The 16,946-nt window shown below is 38.2% G+C and overlaps 2 protein-coding genes across 2 annotated transcripts; one reads left to right on the top strand and one right to left on the bottom strand.

Annotated features, from left to right (window-relative positions):
- Positions 1-109: 109 nt before the first annotated feature.
- cnpy1 (canopy FGF signaling regulator 1) lies at positions 110-8,815 on the top strand. The gene is made up of 6 exons (XM_043224065.1): positions 110-352; positions 1,474-1,582; positions 3,447-3,562; positions 6,605-6,814; positions 7,498-7,594; positions 8,412-8,815. The coding sequence occupies exons 2-6, from the start codon at positions 1,483-1,485 to the stop codon at positions 8,450-8,452; spliced, it is 564 nt and encodes a 187-aa protein (XP_043080000.1). The 5' UTR covers positions 110-352; positions 1,474-1,482; the 3' UTR covers positions 8,453-8,815.
- A 3,753-nt stretch (positions 8,816-12,568) lies between these two features.
- en2b (engrailed homeobox 2b) lies at positions 12,569-16,227 on the bottom strand. Its single transcript, XM_043256021.1, has 2 exons — positions 15,391-16,227; positions 12,569-13,621 (listed from the first exon to the last, which is right to left on the bottom strand). The coding sequence occupies exons 1-2, from the start codon at positions 15,860-15,862 to the stop codon at positions 13,305-13,307; spliced, it is 789 nt and encodes a 262-aa protein (XP_043111956.1). The 5' UTR covers positions 15,863-16,227; the 3' UTR covers positions 12,569-13,304.
- Between the last annotated feature and the right edge of the window lie 719 nt (positions 16,228-16,946).

The raw sequence follows: 16,946 nt of genomic DNA, 5'->3' as shown, positions 1-16,946 counted from the left end.
GTGGTGCCTGAGAAATATCTAATCCGGGTATTTCATGTCTAGGCATTCTTCGCGCTCATTGGATAAAAATCCGAATTCTGTGATTTTATTGGACGGCGCGGCTGTCATTTCTCAGAGCGGCCAGCAAGGTTGCTGGTCGTGGCAGCACGACAAACCGGCACGTAGATGGTCTTTGCTTTTAGTATAGGAAGCGCATTTGTACTTCATTTTTCAGACAGACTGTCGGGAGTTTTTGTGTAAGCTAACGGGGTGCCGAGCTCGTGTGCTCTTTCTTCTCAATATTTTTTTGTAGCAACGAAAACTTTTCCCCGTGCCTCGCTCACCTCTCGTTGTAACACACGTAGCGTCTCAGGTAAGACAGTAAACACTTTGACTGTTCATGATGTGTTAATTTAATAAACCTAAAACGACAGGTTGGCCACTATACCATATCCAATCCTAAATATATACGTGTTATTTAGTGTTACATTTATTTTAGCTGCTCATTTACTCACAGGCACCTGAACAAATGAAACAGGTGGAGCAGGTGCAAGTTTTACTGAAGAGTATTCAGTGCGTACTATTGGGTGACACCTACTCATGTAGGCAACATGTGTTTAGACTAGTACTTGGTATAACATGCATCCTAACCTATTTAAATAGAGATTCAGTGATGTATATATTACGTTGAGGCAGTTATCGGAACAATAGTGTTAAAGGTAATTACAAAGTAGATGGACAAAAAGAGTGGTGTGGTCAATTGGGGGCGCTAGTTCGTTCAGAACGTCATGAAAAGTCCCTCAAGTTTTCAAAAAGTTTTAACAGAATGAAGAGCAGCAATACGTATTATGCATACAATATGCCTGATAATTTCTTGAACTCCTTTCAAAACCAACGCTTTAAAACGCTACCTTTTGAGGCGTTTTATAACTTCACATCACTATTCCAGCTGGGTCTCACTTTAGGAAGATTACCCCCTTTACACACTACACTATTCATAGATGTTTTTCATAAGCGTTTAGTCACGTTGACACACACCGTTATTGTGTCAGAGAAAACAGTTTAAAAAAGTTATGCCAAATTAATAGTAATTTTGGTGTTTCAAAGATTCATCATTCTTAAGACGCCGCTGATGTATTACGATATTGTATTCTTTATTCATTTATCCCACGTTTTTGTCCATAGAGCTGTACGCGTGAACATTAGACACTGTTTTTAATATATGCAAAGCCAATACACTCAAAATGCTGACTAACTAGTGGGGGGCCAATTTGGATATATTTGTATGATAACGGAGTATTTGTTTAAGATCCTTTTGACAGTTGTTCACTCAGACTGGGCTTTCTGATGTTGGTGACCATTAGCTTTTTGTGATGAACATGCGGTTTAATTGTTCTGTGAGTGTGTGTGTGTGTGTGTGTGTGTGTGTGTGTGTGTGTGTATGAAAAGGAATAATGCAATTTCAGTTACCTTCACTGTGTTTTCCTCATTCAGGAGATCAGCATGTCACCATGGATTAAACAGGTTTGCCTTGTTCTTGCGGCAGTGTTCATGTTGCCCAGTACGACAGAGTCAAAGAAGGATGAAGCATTGTACTGTTCAGGTAAGTTTCTAAATAAATACACACATAAATTACTTTTTAATGATGTAGTAAGTAATGATCGAGGTGGTAATTCCAACAACTATTTATAGTTTTGTTTTTTTGTTTTTCAATTTTCTTTAAACAGCCTCCATGTTTTTAAACATTTTATGCAGATAAAAGAAAGTATTTGCCGGAATGAAATGCTAATTTATTCAGAATCATGAAATAGTTTGATAAATCGTTTATGTGGCTAATATTTCTAAGTGACTGGTTAAACAAAGATAGTGTTTTTTCAAAAGGTTATAATTTAGAATTCAGCTTGATCTTTTGAGGAGTTTCTGTTCTGTCCAACACCTCATGATTCTAATTGAGCAGCTTTTCACTTCATTTATCCATTCACCGTTTCATCTTTTGAAGACTAACAATGGCTTGCTTAATACCAAATTTGCTAAATGTTTTAATTGGGATTTATATACATTATATTTCTATTTCTCCTAGTGCAATTTTTTTTAAAGGCGGTTTTGTAAGAATTTGAGGCACACAACCACATTCAGTGGTAGCTAATTGTGCTTTAAAAAGTATTGTATTAAAAGTATTAACTAGTTCGTCTCAAACAAAGTTTTTGATATAAAGCACTTGAAGTGAGCTCTAAATATGCCTATTTTCATGTTGCTTTAAATTAGATTAGTCAATTGGAATAGTAATAGTCTTTTCCGTAATGTTTTAATAACAAACTTTTTGTGAGTTTTATATACATCGCACCTTGCAGTGTTATTTATTCAGCATTTTATATTTCGGTTTCACAGATTACTTGCAGTTCTTCAAAACAATAAAACTCAATGTAAGCATAATCATATTTAAGTTCTGTATTGCACTGTTTGATACAGTTTGTGGAAGTTACACTCGTTTTTTGGTTTTTCAAAGCGTATTCTGATCTTTGTAAACATGACTACAGTATATTGTACAGGTCTTTAGACGGTTGATTTTTTTTTTTTTTTTTTTTTTTTTTTTTAACTATAAATTCCACGTTAACATTTAGTTTACTTTTTTCTTCTTGTTTTGGCATGCCTTTTATGAATATGTATTTACACACATTATGAATTTGTCTAGTCCAGTTTTCTAAACTTAATTATTCTTTTCCATCCTGAATGAAGCTATTCTATACTAATAAGCAAATATTATGTTTCGTAGGTTATTAATTTTACTGACTAGTTTTTCATATGAGTTACCGATATAAAAGGCCAACATTAAACCAACACTGGATCTATTTCTACTATCTGAATAGATTTCATTTCTTACTTTCCGAGGATTCCGAAGTTAATTTGAATGGTAACTGTACAATTTAAATGTGTATTCCATTCTGGTCACTTTGCGGGACTAAGATTCTTTCAAAAAAAGCCCTGTTGGTTTCTATTATGGAATAATATTGCTAGTTTTCCAAAATAATAAAACTTGGTGAAACTAATGCTAGGACCAAGCCTTTTTGGAGAATCAAAGGGTGCAAAGCTTGGTTCACATAAATCCTACTTTAAGCTCCGCCCAGGTTTGGCAGTTGCCATGGTAATATAGCAAGCATGACTAAGCACCAGTAAACTCAAGATTTTACAAGAAGCATATCTAGTGCATTTTTTGTTATTACCATTTTTCTATTATAAGTGCATGCAGTAATGCAGGGAAAAGTCAAATTTGATTCTAGTTCACATTATTAAAGTACAAACCATGATTAAAAATCTAGGTCTGATCATTAATTGTACAAGTAGACATACAACATTATGGGAAATGTGTATTTAGCCATATGTATTGTTTTTTTTTATTCATCCATCAGTTATTCATCATTTTTAAATTATTACATTTATTATAAGTACTTTTTTCCTTTCTTTTCCAGCCTGCGTGGCGATTGCAGAGGAGATAAACTATTCAATCAGCCAAACTGATCCAAAAAAGACGCTTCATGTTGGTGGATTCAGACTTAAACCCGATGGAAGTCTTACGGACAAAAAGGTACGGTTCTAGAATCAATTTATCGCCTTTATCATTATCAATGCATTTAGACTTTCCTCCAAAGTAATTTCCTCTTCGTCAAGGATGATTGGCATCTTGGGATATGTCTTGCCCAAGAGCACAACCTTGATGGTAATAAATTGTGAAATATGTTCATCTATAGTGAAGAACTCCTCATTCCTGTTTGTGCCCCAATTTTCTAGTCTTTACCGCTACTATATTTATGAGCTTTTAGTTACATTATTAACCATGACTGAAAATATTCTACAAAATGCTGTTAGTAATAATAATTGTTACTTTCATATTTAAAATAGATTTTTATTAAGATGTAATTGTAAACTAGGGCTTTTATTTTCCTTGACATTTGTTTATTTAGTGATTTAGGCTAGTTGTGTTACATAGCTCTTAAATTTTCCCCCCGGTGTTTATAAGCTTGTTCTGTTTACTTGAGTAAAGGGAGCCATTTTTACTGTTTCCTTCTCAGCAGCGGTGTCAATGTGTAAAGGTCAGACCCAATGAACTCTAAGCCCTGACCCCTGGTATCCAGGGACTGTCATTAGGTGCCCGACTCCACTATTGATTAGGGGTTAATCCCCTTTTGATTGTAACTGCTGCCTAATAACAAGTGTTTGTTCAGTTCTGACTTTTCCCCTCCCCATTAGGTCGTTTCAACTGTGAGCAAAATGTTTGTCCGCCTGCGACGCAACAACAGAAATGCTCTGCCCTAATTGATGACGGGAAGCTCGAATTTTACTATTGATTCACGAACACCGTTTTGGTTTTAAAATAAAGAAGAAAAAATATCTTGCAGGTATTGTTAGGGATTGAGAAAGAAACCTGTTAAATCTGTTATGTCTTGCTTCATTGCAGATGAAACAGTTGAGTAATGAAGTACTTAATTTTTTGTTTCATGCATCTGTCTTTTTTTCTTAATTTGTCATTTATCAGCTCATTGAGGTGAAGTAAGGAATTTGGGTTTTAATTGCGTATTATGCTTTAAATAGCAGCTCAGGGAGCTGTAACAAGATTTTGGTCAATATCGCGTTTTTATTTTTCATTGCATGAGTGCAATACAGTTTTTCAAAAGTGTAAATGTAAAATAAAAAAAAAAACAAAAACATGGCTCTCAAATGCGACTGTGAAGAGCGAAAGCGTTTTGGGGTGTACTGAATTCTGTTTAGCACATTTACTTATCACACATAACCACCATAACCGTGGTGCTGGAAGATGATACCCGATCCATGTGGTTCCTGAGTATCCTGTTTCTCTTTAATAATAAGGAAGCAAGGCAGGAGTAGTGTAGCAGAACTCGCTCGCTCTTCCCTGAGAGTGACTTCACTTAAAAATAAATGCTAATTAAAGCTCGCCAAATCCCTCCCCGTTTCTCTTTTCATACTTGGCTCGGTTCACTTGCCCAGAAGCTATAGGTGAACCCCTGCAACGCGCCCCATGTTTTTAGCAGATTCACCAAAGATAACCTTCAGCAGCTTTGCTGAAAGGTCAATTTATGTATAAATAATCATTCAGCAACTCTCATTCAGATGTAATCTATGTGATTTTTTTTTTTTTTTTTTTTTTTTTTTTGTGTGTGTGTGCATTTTCATACTTTTTGTTATTTATTTTTTTATTTATTTGTTTGTTTAAGGCAGCAAAATGAAATGCCCTGTGTCCCAACACTACAATGATGCCTGGCTCTCCAATGGGAATTCAGTGAAGGATGGCATCCCTGAGAAGTCTTTTCTCTGCCTGGGCCGCCTTGCCCCCCCCCTCTTTATTCCTACAGAAATTCTTTATTGACAGCTTCTATTCAAACCCTTCAGACTGTTACGGGGAGGAATTTAATTCCCCACCATTTTCAGGATTGCATGATAAGGACTCAGCAGAGGATGCGGCACACAAGCCATCCTCCGCTAGATCCAAAGGCAAGATTTTTATTGCTTTTGGACTTTTGTGCACGACAGAATCTTACATCTTATTGTTCTCCGGTGGTTAGCCCGAAGTCTCCTAAAGTTTTGAAAAGAGTTCAGAGTCTAATTGGTGAAGATCTCAAATATGATAATTCAGTTTTAATTTCGAGGATGTGATCAGACCCGTATTGTTTGATATCGATGGGGTTTAAACGTCCTGCACCGATCGGCTCCTTCGCTCGCCGATTTTTTTTTTTTGCTCGTAGTTGTTCGTATATTGTCTTATCTTGCGGTCCATCGAACCGCATTCAGCTTTTTAATTAAAAAGATGGGGGATGTGTGGATAGGTTGCTGTCCTTCCATGGGACCTTTTATCTTATTTGTGACCAGATGGCAGCGAGCCACGGAAGCCTCTTTATGTCACCGAGCCTCACAAGAGTAGAGGGGGTAGAGACGCCCTCATAATGTAATCAGTGAGACCGGAAGGGTCCATACTGTGTCTGAAAGGGGACAATGGGGTCAGGGATATATCTACATCGCAAGAAAATCCAGCTCATCTGCAACCTGTCCTCTTTCCAATAACCCCCTCGCCCCCAACCCCGCCACCCTTTGACTGGCCTGACAAGGAAGACTTCCTGCTTTGATCATTGGAGGGTGGAAGAGATGAGCTGCCCAAGAGAACCAAAGGATGGGACTCCACTGTTTACCCTGCACTTGGCTGCTGTTGACAACTCCCCTCCCCACTGCTTACCCCCCGCTCTCCAGCCTTTTCACTCTCTCCGCCCCCCGTCACCCTTTCCCCTTTCTCCTTCCGGGGGAGGCCAAAGGGGCGGGAGCAGGGTGCACCTTGACCTGTCTAGACACCACAGTGTGTTTTTGTTCTGTTGCCAAGGCAAGGGGATCTACTTTTGCAACTTTGGAGATGCAGGTTAAAAGTCAGCGTCGTGGCACAGGGGATGTGTTTAGATGGGAACGGAAGGAAAGGTCATCTAAGTGACCTTAGTGCCCTACTTTTTTTCTTTTTTCTTTTTTTTTTTTTTTTTTTTTTTTTTTTTTTTTTTAAAGAGAAGTTTGGTTTTGGTATCCTAGTCAAAAAACATTTCTATTAATTTTACTTCTATTCTTTTTCTGATAGGTTCCTCTGGCTAGGTCTGAGACTTACTTAACTGAACTGCTGGAAGAAGTTTGCAATAGCATGAGCGATTACGCACTCTATGAGGACCCCGACACCAAAGAAAAGAGCTACAAGAGATTTGCACCAAGAGAAAATGATGATGGGATTTTTCCAGATTTCAAAAATTTTAAGTTTGATGGGCCAGAGAGTTCCGGTGCCTTAAAGTTCGCTGTGAGTATAAATTTGCTTTATTTGTCATTGTGTTTATTAGTATTTTTGATAGGCCTATAGATATATGGAAAATAAATATTTCTTTTTATTTCTATATAAATTATTTAATTTTTCTTAATTGTATGACGGCTGTGTAGTAACAAACTACAAATCATAAGTTTACCTTTTTAATTTTTTTTTTTTTTTTTCTTTCTTTCTGAAGGCCTTTATATGAAGGCCTTTTATAAATTGAGATATTTCATGAATCATCAAAACGAATATATTTTTCCTAAACAGAGTGACATGTTCCTATGGTAATTTGGTTTTTTTATTTATTATCAATATAAATGTATGCATTTTATTTATTTGTGTAATATGATTGCTGTTCATCCTTTTTCAGATAAATACAAAGGTAGTGTCTAGGGCATATGCTGTAAGCTTTTATATTTGTTTGAGTGTTTGATTGATTATTTATTTATTTTTTGTACAATATGGCGGTATTTTTAGACCAGGGTAAAATGACTAAATGCAATTTGCTTGTAAGTTGCCTCGTGAACCTTTCAAGATGGCAGACTTGCCAACTGTATAGTGCATAAAGATGGCTGCCCGTTACTGTATTTTCACTGATGTGATTGGCCACTGCTTCTATATTATTCAGTGTTCATAGAACGCATGTCACTATATTTTTACCATGTCTTTTGCAGTGTGAAAGCATTGTGGAAGAGTTGGAAGATGATATCATCTCCCTCTTCGCTAGTGAGGCAGAGCATGTGGCTAAGACGTTGTGCAGTGAAGTATCAGGTATTTACGTATGACGTGACATAACTTCTTTCATTCATTAGCGTTTAACATGTTTACACTGAAAACCTGAACCATGCCGTTGTCTTGATTTTGCTTTTTGCATAAAGTGTTTGTTTTTAATGCACTTCTCTAGTGCTTTTCTGAATATAAATATTAATGCAGTTTTTAAATGATCATGATTTTCTTTTTATTTTTAAGTCAACAGTTGTTTAACCTTCTGCTTTTCAAAATCAAACATTCGAACCCTATGAGATGCATGATATGAATGTAGCTTTTTCTTTTTGAATTATGCCTCAAACAAATCTGTAAAAACTTCAAATTAAATTCCTCAAACACTTGGAGGCTTTAAGCAGAATAGTGTTCATTTTGCTGGAAGTCTAGTAAATTTGGACATTTAATTAAAATGTTACTACGTGAAATACTGTTATTGCTATCCAAAGAATATGAAAGTGCACAGAGTACGTGTCTAAATTTAATCTTGTAATGTTCATTGTAAATATCAGTTCAGTATGCATTAAATACATATGCTTTTTGTAACCTTGTACCTGACGTATTTAAATCTTTGTCAGTTTATGCATATATAGTTGTAGTTGTAATCTCAAAATGGATTTCAGAAGTCTAACAAACAAGTATCTATGATGGCAAAATTAAATAAATATATTTTTTTTTTTCTAAACTTTTTGTCTGTGTATGTGTGTGCCACTCAGAAAGGATTTTTAAACATTTAAAAATGTAGCAAAAACCTTAGCCTTTTTTGCATAAAACGTATCAAATGCTTCTGTAATTCTGTGCCTTACTGTTTTCTTCACATATCCAGGTCACTGCAAGAGCTCTGTTTTCCAGCACAGCGAACTTTAGTTCCAGATTAGCGTCTGCTGAAGAACAGTCTAAAACCCGGGCCAAAAATGACGACACCAGAGATTTTGCTAAAGTATGTTATTGTTAAGAATTTTTTTTAGCAACTTCAAAATGACGATGATAAAAAATTATGACATTCATAAAGCGTATAACAACCGCTTCCACTGTTGATTAGTGGACACGATCTTCCTCTATTACCTTTTTTATACCTATAAAACATACATGCTTGTAATTTAATTTACATGCTTAATTCCTTCATTCTTTTTAAACAATTCGGTTTCATGGCATTAACTATGGTGTTACCAATGTTATTTATGAAACGTTTACATGTGATAGAAGTAAAAATAAAATCTTTCAAATATAGTGCTTAAACGAGTCGTTTATTGTTGTTTTTTTTATACTTGGCAGTTTTCAGGATAATTTGTGCGTGGCACTGTTAACAGGCGCGTAAGATGCAATTGCGAAGAGACGGGCTTCATTTTCCCAAATCGTTTCGCAGCACAGCCTGCTCGTTTCATTCTGATGTCCCATGTCTTTCCAAGTCGGGCTTTTGAACATGGCCGCTGGGTAAGCATGATGGCATGCCTTTCGCACCCTTCCCTCACAGCTCCCTCCATGCAGAACTACGCATGCGCCGCTGTGGCAGCAGCGCAGGGGCAGGTCCTGTTTTGGGAGAGTAAAGGAGCAAGAGACGCCATGATTGCTTAGCTCTGTGAGTTGGTCTGGATATGGGTGTCAGCCAAATCACTGAGGGGGAAAATGACAATACTCACTGCTTTCTCTGATATTGTTACGTTGTTTAACAAGTCTGCTCTCTGTGCGCAGTGGGGAAAATGTTACACATCACAAGGATGCATTCAGAAATTTACATGACGCCTTTTTCTTTTAGGAAATGTAATGCCTGGGTGTTTTAGATAGGCGGTGGATGTAAATAAGTGAAGTAATATTCCCAGTTATTCAATATAGGAAATAATTCATTTAAAGTTTTGCCTAAATTTAATGCATAAGCCAAAGAAAGGTTATTTAAAATGTTTTTGTTTTTAGAACTCCATATGATTTCTAGGACAGACGTGTAACGTTCTTTATTTGTGTTACGTTTTAATAACCTTCAAGGTCTCAAAGTTGCTAAATCAGCCAATGAAATGCCTGAAAGAACACCATCGTCGGTTCAAAGTTATATAATTGTTGAAGACTGCGTTCCTTATAAACTTTGCTGTTCTTGCAGTTTTCAGGTCACTTTTTTTTCATACTAAACCAACGTTTTCTGTGCATGTTAGTCAGGAAACTGCACGCCGTTTAGAAAGTTGGTCGTGAAATTACGAAGCATCTCTTTTCTATTGTTTAGCCAGCTCTGTGTACGTGCTTTGAGCTCAAGTATGAAAGGTGAGGTGTTACCAAGGTGCAGTGGGCTGTGACTCAAAACAAAGGGAACTGGACAGCTAAACACCAATTTCCCATGCATACTAGCTAGAGCCGCTTGTCTGCCCTAGAACGGGGAGATCCTCAATGTTCCTTGATCACGTCAGCTGGATGATTAACCGTTTTGTAACATTACTTAAGTCGCTCAGAATGGACCCGAAGTTGCACACATTGGAAAAATGTAAGTGAAATTTGATCTCGCCCTTAAATTCGCTATAAAGTTCAACTGCTGAGCTGTGGCGTTAACTTGTATTCTAACAAGATTAAAATATATTTGTCCTGGAGATTAGCATACTTAAATCCTTTTTTGCTTTTTCTGAACTGGCAGTGTGCTTTGATCTGTGTTGCGTGGCAAGAGCCTGGCTTTGGCTTGGCCATCCGAGTGCCAAGTGTGAAATTGGCCTGATGTCATCCCCATTCTTCACCCTCTACATCTTTCACTGCCTTAATTATATTTCCGCCACAAAGCCCCAGCTCTTCATTGCATATTCAAGTTTGACTAGGAAGCATTCAAAAACTATAGATAAATGACTCAGTTGGAAAGGAGACAAGATGCGCCTTTCTCTGATACGCAGACGAGGGAGATCAACACCGTTCTGATATGCATTTTCTTTTTCTCGAGTGGAACCCCGGCCATTCGGATTTTGGAAAGAGGAGAGGAAAGCGTTATCGGGTTCATCAGTGATAAATAAAAATGGAAGAATTGGTATCCAGAACAGAACCAAGGTGCTGTCTTAAGAGTTATACGGAACTGGGTTGGACGTTAAACTTTAAGCAAGGCTGTCAGAGCTTCAGTTTTGCCTGTCCAGCAACCGGTCGCCGTTACGACTTCTTCCACAAAACAGTTGAAGCAAGAGCGAGAGTTCTAGAAACCTCCTCCATTGCAGAAACGTCCTGTCCGTGTATGAAGTGAAACCAATTAATGAGATGCCTTTAAGATCCGTGCTGAATTCGGAGGTGATGAAATGTGGGAGAAGTGAAACGAGCCACCTGCAGCTGTGACAGGAGGCTTTGACCTTCAACGGGGTCTCCCGGCCACAGACTTCATTCAGGAGCCTCGCTGCGCGTCTGAGCGGCAACTGCCTTTCTCTTCCCAGCGAAGCTCATCAAGTCAGTGACCGTTGGGCGTTACTTCCACATACAAGCTTGGCAAGAATAGAAATGCAGATGAGATTCTCTGGCATTGAGGAACAGGTCAATGCTGGGAATGGTTCTCAGAGATAGCTCGCCTTTTGTGACGGACCTTTTCAGTAACACGACTTTTTTAGAAGCGTTTTCGCGGCGACAGGTAACGCGAAGTATGCGTAAAGTTTCTGATGGGCCTTTACGAGCGCGAAGCTCGGCTCGGTATCGATAGCACGAACGCGTTTATTTTATTTCAGAGTGGGCTGTTGACGCAAAATTTGTGCGTAGGTTTACCTTTTAGAATTAGTAGTTAGGTTTGTCGCATTTCTGGTTATTACTTAATTAGAAGTAGTTGGGGGGAGAAAAAAAAGTTTCGCTGTTTTTAATGTTATTTTAAACGCTCGGATTTTTACAAGTGAAACTGCAGCAGCATTTGGACTCCCCCAAGTGTTGACAGTTGGACTAAATTTGGCTTTGCAGCATAAGCTGGTTTAGTTTTTTTTTTTTTTTTTTTTTTTTTTGCTTATCGACCAAATATACCTTGGGACGAAAGCAGAAAAAATGACTTGATCAGTATAGATTGAATTTTTACCATGCAGTAGGATAGTGCATCTGTCAATGCGGTTTGATGTATTCAAACTTTTTACAGTAATACGAATTTTTAATTTTATGGTTTGGCTCTACAAGATTTGGTGAACCTTTTTTTTTTTTTCTCAAATATTGAGCCATGTATACAATAAGGTTGTGCCAAAGGTAGCTTTTTCCAGTTGGATCTGAATCAAGGCCAACTCTTTTTGGCTGCGTAATCAATGTTGCGTCCCATGCAAGACTCATTTCCACACGCGCCCCGTTTACCATTAATTTTAGATGAAGAACCTCGTGCTATGTGTGCCTGTACTTTTAGAAGCTGAACCTGATTTAATAAAAAGGACATTTCACCACTTTAAGTTATTTAACTTCTGTTAATTAATGCATTGTGCTACTTGCAAACCCTTTGAAAACATTATTAGCTCTGCAAAGTGGTAGCTAAATACATCTTATTACGTTCCAGTTCACTTGTGAAACTGTTAAGCGCTGAATTACCTCTGATTTATTTTACACAAAATCTTATTTATATAAATAAACAAATAAATTGTCTGTTTACTTTTTAACTTCTGTATGCCTGCTGTCGATCATTTGTCTTGCAGTTAATTTATTTTGGTTCTTTACTTTCTACTTGATTGATTTGCATTTGTGGCCAAAACATAACTTTTTTATTTATTTTTTTTTTATCATTGAGACTTTTTTAGTTAAAATTTAAAACATTTTGCCAATATTGGAGGCAGTGATGAACATGCTTTTTTTTTTTTTTTTTTTTTTTTTTATGATTTTTCTTTAAGGGTAGAATACACAGATTTCAAAAAAAAAAAAAAAAAAAAAAAAAAAAAAATCCACTGCTGACAAGATTTTAAAAACATTTAAATAATTTTTTGAAGAGTTGCTTTTTCAGCTAGATAACAATTGTAATCTCATACACTGAAAATATGGGCTGGAACGAAAACGCTTCTGTAAAATAAACTGGCCAGATATTCATTTGGAAAAAGAAGATGAGAAAACTTTTATTGTACATTCCCAGCTAAATTCAACAGACAACAACTTAAGTCAAGTACTTGCATTAGAAGTGTAGTTTTGAGGTTTACTGACTCGTATGCATTCAGATGTCTGATCTATTTCCTGAAAATGTGAGGATATTGGATGTGTAGCATCCTTACGGATAGTATTTTAGACCATAGATCTTTTAAATACAATATACTGAATATACTGAATTATTGTAAGCATGATATGATGATATGCAACGTTGTCTTTTTTTTAAATACCATGTCTCTGCAACACAACTCCAGTCAATAAAGTAAAACATTCATCCAGTAATAAAATTAGGCATGGAAACAAACATCTAAATCAGATAAAACATTTTTTTACCATTTATTTTAAATCACAGTCGCCTGAATGCAGCAGGAAAAAATCTTTGGACTTCAGCATGGATTTAACACGTTCACTTGTGGCTCGACGTCGAGCGTCAATCAAATCTCGTTTTAAATAAAGAAGCGTCCTTTTCTTCGCGCGCTATATCTGAAGTTTCAGGAAGTGTGCAGCGGTGGTTCTAATTGAAAAAAAAAAAGTTTCACACCACCGCACGCAAAGTATATATATACATATAATATTGCAGAATCAAATCTCGTACGTATAGTTTTCATCCGTTTAATGCTGGTATTTTGTACACTGGCCCTTGCTTTAGAATTATTGCGTTTCAGATGTCCTGTCCTTCTCGTTAATCGCTGTCTGATTTGTCGTCCTTTGTTGCCGTGGCGTGATTGTACAGTCCCTGCGCCATCAGGTGCAGCGCGAGCGAGTTTTTGCTCCCCGAAGCTTTTTTGATCTTCGCTCTTTTGTTCTGAAACCAGATTTTGATCTGAGACTCGTTGAGGCCGAGTTCCTGGGCCAGGGCCTGCCTCCTCTGCTCCGTCAGGTAACGGTTGTTCTGGAACTCGTTCTTGAGTCTCTGGAGCTGCTCGGCTGTGAAGGCTGTTCTCGGACGCTTGTCTTCCTTGGTTGGGTTTTTCTTCTTTGGTTTGCGCGATCTTGGTCCTGCGTTTCAGAAAGTAACGAAAGAGGTTACATTTTCGCCCGTGCAAGCGAACGCACGTCTCATTGCTATGTTAACGCCGCATCGGCGGGCCTTTCGGTGCGGTTGCACGAATTAACGCAACGGTGACCGGTCGTGCTGTTTCGATGCTGGTGTTATTTACAGTCACTCTTTGGATTGTTTCGGGAGGGGGTCTGCTCTAGTTTTGACTACGGAAGCATGGTAGCGGTGCTGGGGGTGGGGTGGGGGTGACTGCCAGAAAGGGAGGGGTGAAAGAGGCTTTCCCCTCTTTCTGTTACCATAGGAACTACATTTATAAGAGAAGGGGTTTTTTTTGTAAACTTGCTCTAGGAGTAGCACCTGTCGTTCAATGCTAGCGCACTTACCCACTGCACATACTATTTTTAGTTAATTCTCAGCTAGCCCACACCAGTGCACCCAAAGGATCCGCGTGGTCTGAACGCTGACAATAGATTGATCGGCAGCCTATGAGACGAGCCCTTACTCGCACCCTATTTTTAATTTTTTTTTTTACACATTTTATTTAGCTTAAGCCGAGTACGATTTCGATCGTAGACTGTTGTTATAAAACAGCATTAATATTTTCGCGTTGTATGATCGAAAAATCTATTTAAGGAACCAATAAACGTATAAGGGTGTCATAGGCTGCGTCTTTTAAGTTAGCGTGACCTTTCCAAATATCCATCCCTATATAGCTAACAACGTAGTGCGCTTTATTGTGTAAAAACTTTGTTAAAATCATGTTCTCGGGCTGCACTGGGCCATTAGAAACGGCCTTAAGATGTTTTCGTGGGGTTATTGTGGAATATATTCATCAGAAGTTCGACACAAAAAAAACTTGCGTTGCCACTTTTTTTCTGAAGGCCGTTTTTTGAGCAATTTGAACTTCATTTGAAATTAGTTCGTTAGAAACGCTGAAATAATGTCTAAAATTGTCCGATTTTTTTTCTATCGTATTCCGGTAAGCGCAGAGATAGCATATTTATTTCAGAAGCTAGTTTTAAAGACGTCTGATTTAGCATTTAGCTTCTGTGGTGCGTCCAACTCCATTGTCAAAAATATGCTAATTAAATATCAACAAAGACATCGAAGTAACAATGGCGCAAAACTACCCGTTCCTTTTTTAGAAAATAAAAGCAGAATGTACCATAATTACCGTTGCTAAAATTTTTCGCATTTCTATCGGTTCTTCCTTTTCTTTTAACAACTTAACAAACGCCAAATAAGACATAAACGAAGGGGCACATCGCAGCGTATACGAAAATAACCTAGTTTTGGGGGTTTCTATTGATTACATAATAAGCTACGACGACCGCAGAATAGCATAATAATAATAGTCATAATTCGGGTCATAATTATGGTCAAAATAACATTTAAAAACGACGATAACATTTCTACACAAAACGATTATTAATAATTCTAATGCAGCCTACATCAGCAGTAGCCTATTTTGTGCATTTTAAATAGGCCTGTTTGTAAATGTTAGATTTAAATGAATGATGATAATAAAAATGATCTTCGTAGTTATTGCTTTTAATTTAAGAGAACGGGCTCCATAAAAGAACTCCCTGACTCTTGGCGGGCCGTTCCACATTCACGAAGAACATTTGTTCTTCGCTTTCGTGCCCCCTTTCCATCGACAAACGCCTGCAGTTTAGCGATTCGTTCGCTCGCTTTCGAGTCACTTTTTTTTGTAACGGCTAATATTTGGGCGCATGAATTGAACTTCGAAGAGAAAATAAATTCTTACCTGATGAAGGTCTGTCTGAATATCTCGTGCAATATACCCAAGCCGGCCAAAGCATCGGTTGGTTCGTCTGCGCGGCGTTACTTTGCGAGCAATCCGAATCTGAGCTTAAACACTGATCTCCGGTCTCTGAGCGGGTTTTCAGAGGCGCGTCCGCGGTGATATCAGTCTTTTTGGACGCGCTCACCGGGTGAGGGCTCGAGGTTCCTTCCCCTGATACTGGAGCTCCTACCTGCCCTGATCCGGGTGCCGACGGACAGCGGTTCTCTCTTTCAACTATATTAATTTCGTCGCGCCTGGTTCCTTCTTTCCTGCGACCGAAGTCTGGTCTCAAAATGTTGTCGATGTAAAAGTTGGTGATTCTGTGAGGGAGTAGGTTTCCAGGAGCCTGCAACAGGGGTAGAATAGCCCTATTGGACTCATCGCCCGAATCCTGGCGCTCCACATCTCTGTTGCTATGATCATTTTCTTCCATAGTGAAACTCTCCAAATGTTCTTTTTAACCCCTTTCTCTCTCGCGCGCGCACGTATGTTTGCGTTCCAGCTTTTGTGGTGTATTTTCCTTATTTCTCAGTTTCACCGCAAAGAGGAACAAACATGGAAAAAAAGGACCAAATCCTTTTTCCCGATTCTTTTGTCGGTTAAATGCGACGAAACCGCCTTGTGCGCGTAAAAAGAAAAAACATAGTTTTCGAAATTAATTCCACAGTGTGCCCCCTGCAATTGCCTTCATAAATCTACTTTGTAAAACATGCAGGCAAATTTAATCTGTGCGGTATCAAAGCAGTGGACCTGCTCTAGTAAATAATGAAACGCAAACTGGCTCTAGAATACTTTCACTACGGATTTTTGTTCTTATTTTTAATACGAGTCCCCCGGGTGACGTCGCAGTCCGGTATCCTAGACACGTGCCTTTGACCAATAAATGGAGCGAAATTTTATCACATGACCCAGTGACTCTCGAGTAAATGACAGCACCCAACCTCGCCTTATTCTCAATACTTAAAGCGATAGTACTCAATTAGATCAGGGGTGTTCTAATATTTTGCCTTTTTCAAATCAATAACTAGGGAAAAGATCAACTAATTATTTGACAAACACGTTTCCTTATATGTCTGTGTGTTGAGCCGCTGTCTCTTTGAGCAGTCCAGTCAAACTAAATGGTTTATAAATGGCACTGGGGGAGGGGTGTGTTCATTTTTTTTTACACGTAGCCTAATTCGGTGGTAGGTCACACACTGTCCAATTTCTTAATTTCTTATTCCACAGTAAGCATTGCTGCGCTATTTTTGCGACAAAGTCAACGTAAGTCTACATCAGCGTGTTCAGGCCTGCATACTATAATGAACTAACTAATTACGCACGGCAACTCTCCGTGGAGCATCACTCAAAACAACTGTTTTCATTCCCCGTCCGTTTCCATGTCAGTTTTTTTTTTTAAATGTTTTACACGCGTTACGTTCTTCGTTGTAGGCTAAAACAAACCGCCATCGTTTGAAATCTCGGTTAGGCTGTGCGGTGTTCCTGTTGGTCTGGATTAAGTGCGTTGTGGTGTGAAT

Source organism: Puntigrus tetrazona, chromosome 2 (assembly GCF_018831695.1).
Source record: "Puntigrus tetrazona isolate hp1 chromosome 2, ASM1883169v1, whole genome shotgun sequence".
Lineage (NCBI taxonomy): Eukaryota > Metazoa > Chordata > Actinopteri > Cypriniformes > Cyprinidae > Puntigrus > Puntigrus tetrazona.
The sequence above is the reverse complement of the archived record's forward strand: the minus strand, read 5'-3'. Positions and strand labels throughout refer to the sequence as shown.

What these genes read in the sequence shown, in the direction of transcription:
- en2b (XM_043256021.1), bottom strand. Translation starts at nt 15,862, where the DNA reads ATGGAAGAAAATGATCATAGCAACAGAGATGTGGAGCGCCAGGATTCG. An exon ending in TTCAGACAGACCTTCATCAG is followed by an intron (nt 13,622 to 15,390) that starts GTAAGAATTTAT and finishes TCTGAAACGCAG; the next exon opens with GACCAAGATCGCGCAAACCA.
- cnpy1 (XM_043224065.1), top strand. Translation starts at nt 1,483, where the DNA reads ATGTCACCATGGATTAAACAGGTTTGCCTTGTTCTTGCGGCAGTGTTC. An exon ending in TGAAGCATTGTACTGTTCAG is followed by an intron (nt 1,583 to 3,446) that starts GTAAGTTTCTAA and finishes TTTCTTTTCCAG; the next exon opens with CCTGCGTGGCGATTGCAGAG. An exon ending in CCGGTGCCTTAAAGTTCGCT is followed by an intron (nt 6,815 to 7,497) that starts GTGAGTATAAAT and finishes TGTCTTTTGCAG; the next exon opens with TGTGAAAGCATTGTGGAAGA.